At 45.6% G+C, this 12,594-nt stretch overlaps 1 protein-coding gene across 2 annotated transcripts in view; it reads left to right on the top strand.

Moving 5' to 3' along the window:
• ITPR2 (inositol 1,4,5-trisphosphate receptor type 2) overlaps positions 1-12,594 on the top strand; it is a 328,286-nt gene that overhangs the window by 118,026 nt on the left and 197,666 nt on the right. For both annotated transcript variants that reach the window (XM_067559269.1, XM_067559270.1), the window contains exons 17-21: positions 641-760; positions 867-1,052; positions 1,718-1,969; positions 2,836-2,980; positions 3,956-4,106. In XM_067559269.1, coding sequence (XP_067415370.1) covers positions 641-760; positions 867-1,052; positions 1,718-1,969; positions 2,836-2,980; positions 3,956-4,106 — 854 coding nt within the window. The remainder of the gene's footprint in view (positions 1-640; positions 761-866; positions 1,053-1,717; positions 1,970-2,835; positions 2,981-3,955; positions 4,107-12,594) is intronic.

Raw genomic sequence — 12,594 nt, 5'->3', positions numbered from 1 at the left:
TTGTCAGATAGAGGTCCTAGGTTCAATCCCTGGTCTTCACTAAATGCCTGTGGTGCTAAAGGCGTTTAAAGTTGCCTCAAACAGGTAGTTGTGGATTACTGCAACACACGGGATTCCTTGGAAGGCACAAAGTCAGCTACACCTGCTTTATGTCAGTCACTCCCCCATCTGTGGTATTTAGATTAGAGAACAGTAAGTGGCGGGTGCACCAGGGTGGGATAGGTGGGTCCACAGCATTCCTCCAGAGCCTTGGCCAGTGATCAAGTCCTTAGTGGAATCCCCTCGCCAGCATATCTTAGAGCATCCTTTAGGCTGCTATAAATTATGAACGGCCATTTGGGTCATCTTTGCTTCACTTACCGTGAGCTGCAGGGATTGAGAGCTCAGCACAGCTCAGTATTGATCTCAATTTCTTACCACTCTTTAGCGGATAAAGGTTGTGATAATATGGATAAACAATGGTAAAGGTTTGAATAAAGACTGTATTTAGATCAATCTAGCACCATGTGCTCTCTTGAGGCGAATATTTCAGAGATGGGCACTCTAGAAAAACCTAAGATAGACAGACACAGATTTCCATTGTGATGCTTCTGTGTAATATTTTGTTGTATTTTGCTATATTTGCTTTTTTCCTGTCCAGATTCTTGGACTATCTAGCAGACCTGTGTGTTTCTAACACAACTGCAATACCAGTAACTCAGGAACTCATCTGTAAATTTATGTTGAGTCCAGGAAATGCTGACATTCTCATCCAAACCAAGTAAGCAGCTGTAATCAAAATGTATTTCTTGTCGTTACCTTGCCTTTCTTGCCACATTTCGAACGGGGTTTATTTGTAGCTACAGTAAGTGTTTGTTTATTTGAAGGCTGGTTTCAATGCAAATCGACAATCCGTTGGAATGCTCGATCATCCCAGATGATATCGATGAGGAGGAGGTCTGGCTTTACTGGATTGACAGCAATAAGGAACCACATGGCAAAGCTATCAGGCATCTGGCCCAGGAGGCTAAGGAAGGCACAAAAGCAGATTTAGAAGTTCTTACCTATTACAGGTGAAACAGTTTTACTAATCAGGGAACCTGCTGCTCCTATTGAAATCAATTGCCATTGGCTGAAATAAGAGCCTTTGGTCTGTTCAGAAACTGGATCTGTTTGTTTTTCAAAAAATTTGTCAGAAGGATCGCAACCTGTCCAATATTTTCTAAAGAGTGTTGAGGCTTCTATGCTTTTGACACATCCCTGTGCTCTCAAAACGCTATGGTTTCATCTCCTCCCTTTTCTAGCAAGTGGGATTACACAACAGCTACTTTTGTGTGCTCTTACAGACAAGGTGTGCTCTGAGCAGCTGTCCAGGAGTACTGAGAAATGGGCACCATCAGCACTTCCAGATCCTAGGCACTGGAAGGCAGGGTCATGAAACAAATGTATTGAAAGTGAAGAGTTCAAGGGTTTTAATCCCGCCTCTATTCTGTGTGTGGAACTTCTTTTGAACTCGTGTGAGTTTGGTGTAAAAATCAATGGGGATAGGAGCCTAGTAAGTGTTTGTAATGGCAAGTCAGCCTCTTTGCTAACAAAGTGGCTGTATTATTTTCATTATGTTACATTGGAATGCCATAGATCAGGCTCGTGAGAGTATGTTTTCAAGTACATTGCTCTGTGGCATTCAAAGGAATCTAAGGTACTACTGAAAGTATACCATTATTTTTGTTACCCTAAGGTACCAGTTAAACCTCTTTGCAAGGATGTGCCTGGATCGTCAGTATCTAGCCATAAATCAGATTTCAATCCAGCTGTCCGTAGACTTGATCCTACGATGTATGTCTGATGAAAGCCTCCCTTATGACCTTCGGGCTTCTTTTTGCCGTCTTATGCTGCACATGCATGTTGACAGAGATCCTCAGGAGTCAGTAGTTCCCGTTAGATATGCCAGACTGTGGACTGAAATTCCTACCAAGATCACAATCCATGAGTAAGTTTAAAAAAAACCAAAACAAAACACCAAAGCATTTTAAACAAATCAAACATACTCAAAATAAAATTGTAAGTGGCTGTAATTTTAATGCAACACACATATGAGCACATATTTGCTGCAGAACTCAAACCATTAGGCACTATTAATCCTGGAAATTTAAAAGGCTCACTTAATTAATAAGTGCTGTTTTTGAAATGCAAATGATAAGGGAGATGGAATGGCCATTACTGGGAAGCTGGAACAGCAAAGCTCAAAGCCATTAAATTCTGTTAAATATTACACCCTCCCTAGGCTGAGTCTTAGTTTTACACTTAAAGAGCTTAATTGTGGCTCTAAAGTCACAACCTACAGTCAGTTGAAGCAGTTCGGAGGCATTGGCCTCAATCCAGGAAAGCACTTAAGTTGTCCCATTGACATCAATGGGAATTCTCACCTGCTTGATTGCTTTGGTGCTTTGTGGGCCTTTGTGTCGGAGGCAGGCCCAGTATTGTGGGGGATATGTACCACCGCAAATACTGCTGCATTCTTTCACAAGGTGCAGTGTATGCTCCCCCGATCACCAGCGTGGGGGGGGAGGGAGAGAGAGGGGACACATGGACCATGGACTTAAATTTCCTACTCTCTCCACTGCGGTTGAGTCCCCCCAGACCTGTGCTACAAGTGGAAGGAAGGGTTTTTGCACCCTTTTCCTGCCCCTTTGGTGCACTCACGCAGGACTAACTGCAATCTACTAGCCCTTTTCTGTGCAAAAGAAATAAGTTTAAAGCATCATGAGTGGTTGGGGGATCTGGTTGGCTTTTTACGTTACAGCTCATCATATAAATGGAAGAATTTAATTTTGCTTCTCTGTTTTGCCTTTATAGGTATGATTCTTTCACAGACTCCTCGAGAAATGACATGAAGAGGAAATTTGCTTTGACTATGGAATTTGTAGAAGAGTACTTGAAAGAAGTTGTAAATCAGCCATTTCCTTTTGGGGACAAAGAGAAAAACAAACTTACCTTTGAGGTACTTTTCCGTTATCTTTGTCACAATGCATTGTATTCCTTAAATCAAACAATGAAGCAGCAGAGCATAGCCTGGTTAATACTGCTAGCAGTTTTCTTTTGAAAAAAGACAAGTTTCTCATTTATGAATGAATTTGTTTGTACAATGGTCTTTAAGAAATATCTTAATAGCCTCTCCCTTAATTCCACTCTTCTTGCTGCCCCTTTTGGTCTTGAATACTGTAGTGTTGCTGTGTACTGTTAAACAGCTGCAGTTCCTCACCTCACCACAGGTGACAGCATTTCAGTAGTAAATGAAGTGATTTGTAGGTGGGTGGGTGTATACACAAACTCTGTCTTAATAAAGAGATTTGAGATTGTTCATGGTGAAAAGTGTGGTAATATGTGATAATAAAGGGAATGTATCGCACCACATAATCCTGTCTTTATTACTGTCCAAAACACCTGACATGAGAGGTTACATAGCATTGAATCATCTAGAATCAAATTAAAGAACACTTACAGCAGCTGTAGCTTAAACTACCTCTGCTCATCCAGCACTGCCTCCTCTCTGTACTTGCCTTACCACAGTGTCTCTGCTGTTGTTTCAAGATGCTTCTCCACTCCAGCTGCTGCCATCTGGAACAGACTTCTGGCATCTCTCTGCCTCATAGATTTTTCCTTCTCATTTCTTTTCTCAGGTGGAACTATATCTTCCCAGCTCTGCCTAAACCTCATGCTGTTTTCTCCCCTGCTTTCATTTAACCAAGTAATTGCATTGTCTAACTCTGAAGAGCATTTGACAATACAGGGCCTGTGCCAGAGCCCGTCAAAATGAATGGAAAGACTCCCATTGAATTCACTGGGCCTTGGATCTGGCTCATAGTCTGGGTTGAAGACAAAAGGACATGACAAAATATAACTAACTCTTGTACAGTAACACCAGTAATGTTGTAGAGGTTTTCTTCATCATTATTGTTTTTTTCTTTTCCCGTAGGTGGTGCATCTGGCTCGAAATCTCATATACTTTGGCTTTTATAGTTTTAGTGAGCTGCTCAGACTGACTAGGACACTGCTGGCTATTCTAGATATTGTTCAGGGTCCTATGTCATCATACCTCGAAGGACTAAGCAAAGTTCAGGATGGAGGTGAGAAAAAGCAGTAAAAAGTTTATTAAAATGCATAATTCACTATTTTAGGAAGGAAGTAATTTATGAAATATGTCTTTGTTCTGTCTGTTTGCACATCCATTTATCGATGTGGACAATGGATGATTTCAGAAAGCATAAAAATGGTCAATTAAGAAGAACTTTTTGACTGATTTACTGATACACGTGGCACCACGTGGGATGCGATTGCTGGAACCTGATTTGGAACTTTCAGCTCCAAACATGTGGTGGAGTAGCAGCTTTCTGGGGGTGGAGCTAGCAATTGCTCATGTATAGCACAGGCATCCACCAGTCACTGAGGTGAGGTGCTGGCAGCAGCTAGTCATAGAATCCTAGAAGGAGCAGATGGAAAGGACCTATTGATCATCCTGTCCATTTTCCTGCTGATGCAGGATTGTTCCCTGCTGTTCACTTTGTTGTATTTTGGCTAGGTCCAAATTTAAATGCCCTAAACAATGGGGCTTCCACACCTCCCTTAGGAAGAGTAATTCACAGCCTCACTGTCAGAGAGTTAAATTTTCTGTTCTTAATTTGATCAGATTATATATTCCGCCTGTGTTGCACCCTAAACAATTCCTATTGCTCCTTGATGTTTATGCTCTTCAAATATTTATAGACTCTTATCATGTTTCCCCCTTTGTCATCTCTGAGCCAAGCAATACATATTTAGTTCTTTTAATCTTTCCTCAGTCTCTGGTGTTGCTCTTCTCTGAACTGCCTCCTATTTGTCAAAGTCTTTCACAGAATGCTGTGAAATGCTGTACAGAATGCTATATTCCGGGTGGAGTTGCAGCAGAACTTTACAGAGAGGGACGATTATCTGTGATTTGTGGCTGCGATTTGAATTGGCTGTTTTTGCTGAACTGTTGCATTCCAAAATCACTTCTAGAAACGGCCCTTAGGAACAGTTTGCTTCTAGATCCAAACTTCCACAGAGTCTGCAGGAGCCAGGCACTCAAATTTGTGGTTTTGATTGTTTGATTTCTATTCAAGTCTGTAAACCTGGGGTCTCCCTCCACTCATTATCACCCATAGCTCTCTTTCACCAGTTTTGCTTTCTCCCTCCCATTGAATGTATTTGTTTCAAGAGGTTCTGGAGGAAGGAAAGTTACTTCTTGAGCACAGAGGGTCAGAGTCTGCTCATACTTACACTGGTGTAAATCCAGAGCAAATCCATGGAAATCCTTAGCTACCCTAATACAGCTAAGATCAGAAATTCAGGAGTTAGAGAACTGAAAAATACAAATAAGCTCCGTGGGAATAGCAGGTACTGATGATACATACAGTACACTTCAATATAGTGCTATTTACAGAGCAATGAAAGTCCATGGAAGAGATCAAACATAAGTGTGTGTGTGTGGGGGGGGGGGGGTGGGCGCACACTTATTTCACTGTATTCAGTCTATGCACAACAGGCTGGTCACCAAGGCTGGTTCACTGGATTTAGCATTGTTCTGTAGCAATGTGTCACGTGCCATTTCCTCCATCTTTATCTCCACTTTCTTCAGCAAGAGGGCGCTAGACATGATCACTGTGGCTAGCCTCCACCTTTGTCTGTGCTGATACATTTTAGTTTCCTTCTTGGATGTCGTTGTTTTCACGGATGTAAGTCTGATGAGCACTGCAGATGGACTGTAGATCTGCCCAGCTATGGGTGCAACAGGGCACCCTTGAAAAGGACTGACATCTTAATGTTTGTTTGGGCATGACCTTTATTCTGCCCTCCCCTGCTAGTCAAGTGGCTAGGAATCCTAATGTTTCTGGAAAAGTTCCTTGCCAGTTTGAACTGGTGTCAGTCTGATTTGCATTCTTAGGTGAAACTACCTGCAAGATCATTTGGGTATTCTGGCATGGCCTGGATATTTGCAATAAAATCTTGCTGTGTACAGACTATTGTTCTTCAATTGCAATAGCTTGTGAGACTCACTGGACATCCCACACAGCCATTTCTAGAAGAGGAGGATGTGCGTTTTCTCTAGTTGACCATGCCTTGTCTCCAGTGTGTGTCTGCCCCTTTTCTAATTTATGCCTCCCAAAGCACATGAGCTAGTTAGTCTTGCTGTTGATGTGCAGGCTGGTACTGAATGTGGAAAGGCCTTTACCCTTTGTGTAACCTGGTGTGCTCCCAGGCAGCTCTGCATTTCTCTCTTGCTTCTGTGGATGTACGTGGTTTTGGCATGAACCACATTAGGCCCTCAGGGTGCATATATTGTGGGGATGCATTCCAAGAGTGATTTATCACTGGCTATCGAGTATTTTCAAGGGCCACGTTCTCGACAGATCTTATATGTACATTAGTGAAGCAAAAAAGGAAAGTGCTTTTTTTAAAAATCAAAAACAAACACGGTTAACTTTGGCTGCAGATTACAATAAGAAAGGGAAAAGTAGAAAGCAGTTCCAGGTATTGTAATTGTTGACATTCAGAAGACAGCTGCTGTGGCTGAACTGTCGATTATTTATAATGTCACCATAACTTTGTTTCTTGCGTAGCTTTCTGATGGATGAATGAATGAATTGGACCCGGGTACTACGTCCTCAGATGAGTTGAGTTGATATTCTAAAACTCAAGATTAGAGTCACTAACTAGATTGTGACACGAATAGACTGTTTTATGAATCATGCCAGTAATTGTAATGGGGCAGCACTCAGCCCTTGTGAGCATCCCCTTCTGGTTGGGTGTGTCCCCAGCCTTTCAGTTCTGGTGATCCTTGTGTGTGGTACCTCAGTCAGGTTTTCAGTGACTCAGCCCTCTGGCCCAGCCTCTCTCACTGTCTGTGTGAAACAGAAAAACACCACCTTGCGAGGTATACAGTCCACCAGGGGCCAACCTCAATACCCCTCAGTTGGTGTGTCTTTAGCCCTCCCCGGGTTCACTCTCTAAGTAGTCCTGGCCCTAGTATGGGGCTGTACCCCCCCAGCGCTTCCTCCCTGGAAACATTGTCTTCCTGTGGCCCTCCCTGGGATAAATCCTTACTCAGTCTCAGCAGCCAGCCAGGAGCTCCTTTGTTGCTCCCCCAGTCCCTGTCATCAGCTGTCTTAGGCTCAATCCTAGCAATCAGCCAGGAGCTCTCTCGATCCCCTGGTCCCTGCCAGCAGACTGCCTTGGGCTCAGTTCCAGCAGCCAGCCAGGAGTTCCCTTCTTGCTCACCTGGTCCCTGCCAGCACTGAGCTGTCCGTGGTCCTGCTGCTGTTTCAGCCAGCCAGGAGCACAGTTTTCTCTTCTCCAGCTCCAGGCAACAACTGTCTGCTGCTCTGTTCTGCAATTCCTTTTATATGGCCCTACTGGGCCCTGATTGGCTGTGCCCCTGCAGCCTTTTTCATTCGCTGCTTCCCCGAATCACTCTAGGTACTTGGAGGACTTTTCCTCTGCTCCTTTCGATTGTGGAATGTGGCAAGATCCTGAAGCCTCTAGCAGAGGCCTCTGGATCTAGTCCATCCCGTCACCGTAATATATACTGAACATTTGGGAGTCCTTAAGTGTGCATTGCAAAGACAGGAAGTAATGGCTCAGAAGCATGGAATAGCTTTTTCTTTTTTCTTTTCTTTCTTTCTTTCTTTCTTTCTGCATGGTTGTGAGAACATGAAATCTCACTTTTTCCATCCCAACCCTCTTTCCCCCACCCTCAAAGGTCCATATAAGGAACAACCTCCATCCTTGCAGCCATGGCGGAACTGTCAAAATTTCATCCAAGTCCACTAGTACAGCTTCCTGGTTGGCTAGAAGGATTGCTGTTGAGCAGTTATTCCTCCTCTCTCTGCCCAGTATTACCGCTGTAGGATTGATTTGATGCTGTGGGGAGACCTGCTTATGGAAAGGCTGCTGGAAAAGGCACAAATGGTCTGAGCATGCTATCTCCATGACACCCTCACTGCTTATAACCCCAGGGCAAAGGAAACCATGGACCCTATTGCCCTGTACTTTGTGCAGCCATTTGCACCCAAGGAAAAATGTGCTGTTCTGCTTTAGTTAGTATTTTACATCTACTTTGCACTGCTGACTATGCAAGATGTAGGGCATCAGAGAATCAGGCCCCAAGAATTGAACCTAGCTCTCCTGTAGAGAAGTGCTCTCATGAAGCTAAACCAACAGGGTTGTGTTGTGATTTATAACCTGTAGTAATTATTTTTAGGGGTTCCACTCTGCTTTGCACATATCCACTCTCTATCTGTTATAAAATCAAAGTGGTTGGATTCATCTGTCAGTTTTTATCTGTACTTGTCCTGACTCTTAATTCTCACTTTGGATTTATAATACCCTTTTCTTAGCTTATTAAATAGAAAAGTCAGCATTACACTAGAAAGCCGCCTGTGGACGTGCCCCTGGAATCGGGGAGCAGCGTCCGGGTCTGGCTCCCTCTCTGGGTCCTCCTCGGAGGGGGACCACCCCTCCCGGCTACCTCTCACCGGGAGCAGTCTTGCGCCTTTCTCAAGGCAAGCAGTCTACAGCCAGGCCCTCAGGCAGGGCTGGCAAGGCAAGCAGTCTACGGCCAGGCCCTCAGGCAGGGCTGGCAAGGCAGCAAGCCGCTCTCTGGAACGGCACGGCGGGGAAGGCTTCCTCTCAGAGGATAGGGAAGGGTGGAGGGGGACGCAGGCCCGCCCGTCTCCACTGCGTCCCAGCCCAGGGCCCTGGCAGTGGCAACGGCGTTTGCCACCGGGTTGGCGGGGATCCGGCCTCAACACGCCGCCCGGGTTGCCCCTGACTCAGCCACCAATGTGCGGCTATCCCTGGGCTTCTTCCTCCCCGAAACCCCCGGTACCTGCCTCCTCTGGGTCACTGAGGTGGGGTAGACCGGCCAGGCCCTCGTTGTCCACGGGCGGCAGCTCGGGTAGCTCCATGGGCTCGTCTTCGGGGGGTAGCTCCTCCAGGTCCTGCAGCCCCCAGGCCTCGGGCAGAGCCGGTAGATCCTCGGGGTTCCAGGCTCGGCACTGCTCGGGCAGGTCCGGTTCTGTCTCCCAAGCCCCGGGTGTCTCCGGGGGGTTCTCCTCCGGCTCGTAGTCCGCTGGGAGCCCCGACGGGCCTTCTTCCGGCTCCCAGGCCGAGGGGGTCTCTGGCGGTCCCTCCAACTCCCAGGCCGTAGGGTACCTGGGGGAGGCCTCGGTTGATCCCCAGGCTGGGTTTAAGGCCGGCCACTCCTTCTCAGCCCGGCTCCCCGGCCCGGCCTTGGCTAGGAGCTCCAGAGGAGACGCGTCCTTCCCCTTCGGCCGCCTCCCGCTAACTGAGCTCGCTGGCCTGGTTCTTAAAGGCCTAGCTCCGCCCCCCTGATTCCGGTCAGGTGGGGCCTCAGGGGCCTTTAAAGGCCTAGACCCGCCCCCTCGCTTCCGGTCCGGTGTTTCCCTGGGGCAGGCTTCTGTCAGCCAGGGTGGGTCTGGCTCCTTCTCTGGGTCCTCCTCAGAGGGGGACCACCCCTCCCGGCTACACCGCCCAATCTGCATTTCATGGCTATAGGAAGATGTGTTGGCAGCTTGACTCTAGAAAACACCACATTGGTTTTTCAGTAAGTTTTTGGTTGATCATACATAAATAGTGTATAAATATGTAAAGGATGGATTGTTCCTTACCCTTATTAAGAGTGGAAGAGTCTGGGATGCCAATAACATGGGACAGAGACAATCCCAGGCCCTACGCTGAGGGGAGTGCAGGTACTGCTTCTTCTTTGCATCTGTGGGAGCTCACATTTCTCTCAAAGGGGCGGTTTTCTGAGCATGACTCCCTCTGCATACTCACCTGTTCAGGGTTTGTGCAGTCTGTGCATGCACCATGCATACAGTGCTGGGGTTTTGCTTTTGAGGCACAATTGGCACCTCACATTACCTCTAGGGATATTGGCTTTGGACATCTCCTCGCTCAGGGCTATTCCTGTCTGGACTGCAAAATTTGGGCCTCACATTGATCCTTTTTGAAAAATACATACAAAACATTGAAAACTAGATAAATAAAGGTATCTTATGCAGTTGTTAGGTGGGTTTTTTTTTTTGGGGGGGGGGGGGGGGGGAAGCAGGTAATCATTAGTTTTAGAGATCTTCAAAGGTTTTATTTAATTCTCCCAGTCACTGATCACAAATATCTAGGCTGTGGCTTTAATGCAGTAAGAATGCATGGTTCATAATTAAAGCTTAGAGCTTTTGAATGTAGCATAAAACCCAGCTGTGGCACAGCACTGAGATGCCAGCCTTGAAACTGACAATTTAACAGCATAAATAAGTTTATTTAAATTTTAGCAGTGTCTGTCGGCCCAATCCTGCAGCCCTAATGCAGTCAAAACTCCAGTAAAAGAAGAATACAGTGGGAGTTTGCCCTGGATTGTAATGTCAATCACTACCTTCTTGTACATTTACATTGCTTGATGGTAAATTGATTCTTCACTGGGAGCAATGTTTTGACAGTAACTACACCTAATTGGAAACTCTGATGTTCAGGTCTTATGATAGTAGGTTTTGAGAGGAGGCGTGACCAAATGGAGAAGGCGTACAGCTCTTCTTCTTCTGCTCTGTTGTAAATCCAAGGTGGCAACGGTAAATTAGGATAAGAATATGAAATAGAATCTATGTGTACAGAATAGCTGTTAGAATTTATCTCGTTAATTAGTATTGATTTCTAAGAGGGACTGACTAGCACAATAATTTGCTGATGACAGACAGGGCATACTGCCTCTGCATCACTCATCTGAATCTGTCCTAGGTCAATAGCAAGAAAGGTTTCTCCCATCTGATGCCAAAAGAACTGGAGCAAAGAAAACAATGTGATTACTTATTACTATTTGTGTTGCCGTAGTGCCTGGGAAACCTAGTCATGGACCAGGACCCCGTTGTGCTAGGTGCTGTACAAACACAGAACAGAAAATAGTCCTTGCATCAAAGATTTTACAAACTAAGTATAAGATGAGGCCAGAGATGGATTCAGCCTGGCCGATGGGAGTGCAAGGGAACAGTGAGACAGTATTGGTCAGTATGATAGGCCTTGGTGTCAGCGCAACAGCGGCCTAACGAGCATCAAATTTTGTGTAGGCAGCACAGCAAAGGAGAGTTTTAAAGGCGGATAATGGGGTAGTTTCATGGATGTTGGAGAGCTTTTTGTAGGCATGGGGGCAGTGCAGGAGAAAGCACAAAGGTGCTTGTTTTGAAAATGTAACGAGTGACCAGTGGAGGCTGGTATCGTGGGCTGATCGCAGTGTGCAAAGCAGCCGGAGAGCGCCACAGCCACTGCCGCATTCCTGAGACCTCAGCAGTCCCTGCTACTTTTACACCTCTTCTGTGTAAAGGGTAATGGCTGGTTGATCTGCATAATGGTGCATCCACTGGTACTTGCCTAACTCCTTACTTCCACCCCTCCATTGCAGGGCACATAAACCCTGCATTCCCCCCCCTTTTTCCCCCCATTCAGTAAAGGGAAGTCACATACAGAGCCACAGTGACTAATATGGTGCTGGCTGCTCAGAAACAATGAGAGCAGTGTTAGAATAGAGGGGATTTAGATTTCATATATGGACTCCAGCTATCCTGCTTCTTCTGCACTTGGGGGGCTTCTGCCACCAAGGAAAAAAGTGGCATGATTTCATACAGGGCCTCTTGAATTGATTAGATTGTTTCTAAGTCTTGCGTACACATCCATTAGTTGCTCCATTGTATTGTTAACAAGTCTAAACTTCATCTTGAGGCAGGCGCTGATTAGCAGCACTAATAAGACAGTTCCTACCCGACAGACTGAAGCGATGATTTATCCCAACAGTGTTTAAAAAAAAAAAAAATTGTTCAGCAGACTATTTGAAGATTAACTCTTGGGAAATTTGGGCAGGCTAATCACAGATTTCTATAATGCAGCAATTGCTACTTCTTGTTGACTCTAATTTGGACATAAGGAAGCCAGTACAAATGGGAATTATCTTCCTCCCCTCCCAGGTATGTTTGATTTTCTGGAGTGGAATATTTCTTTCATAATTGTTCTTTCTGACACTAGACATGTGCCCCCATATGATCCTAGAGTATCTTGTTCTGCAAGGGGGCCCCATACGGCATTCATGTACACATCTTGCCACCTAGAATGCCAATTGTGCTTCCTATGATGCTGTATGGTTTCAGGGCCAGCATGCTACCACAGACATTCAATTCCCTAACTGCCTTCCCTCCTCCCCTGTTGACAAGTTGAATTTTGGCAACTCTTTCTGGTTTCTGGTCCATGTAGTAGGGAAGGAAGTGCCACCACACCTGGCAGATCCTCACAGAAAGGGGTGAATGGGTAGAATTTCATCATAGCCAGAGTAGGTTGCTGGTAAACTGGAGGAGTCTGAGGTGTACGTATTGTGAATACATGGAGGAGATCCAGTTTTATTGGGGCATTACGGGCTGGATGTGGCCTCACATGTTTTTTCACATAAGGCCCCATGTATAGAGCAGGCCCCACTCTCTGCCCTTAAATGTTCTGTATTAGTTTTCTAAGAGGCACACCTGAGGTCAGCTAGTTAGTGAGGGC

This window comes from Emydura macquarii, unplaced genomic scaffold, assembly GCF_026122565.2.
Source record: "Emydura macquarii macquarii isolate MOO-44397 ecotype Brisbane River unplaced genomic scaffold, CSIRO-AGI_Emac_v2 contig_2205, whole genome shotgun sequence".
NCBI lineage: Eukaryota > Metazoa > Chordata > Testudines > Chelidae > Emydura > Emydura macquarii.
This window is presented reverse-complemented; position numbering and strand designations above follow the sequence as displayed.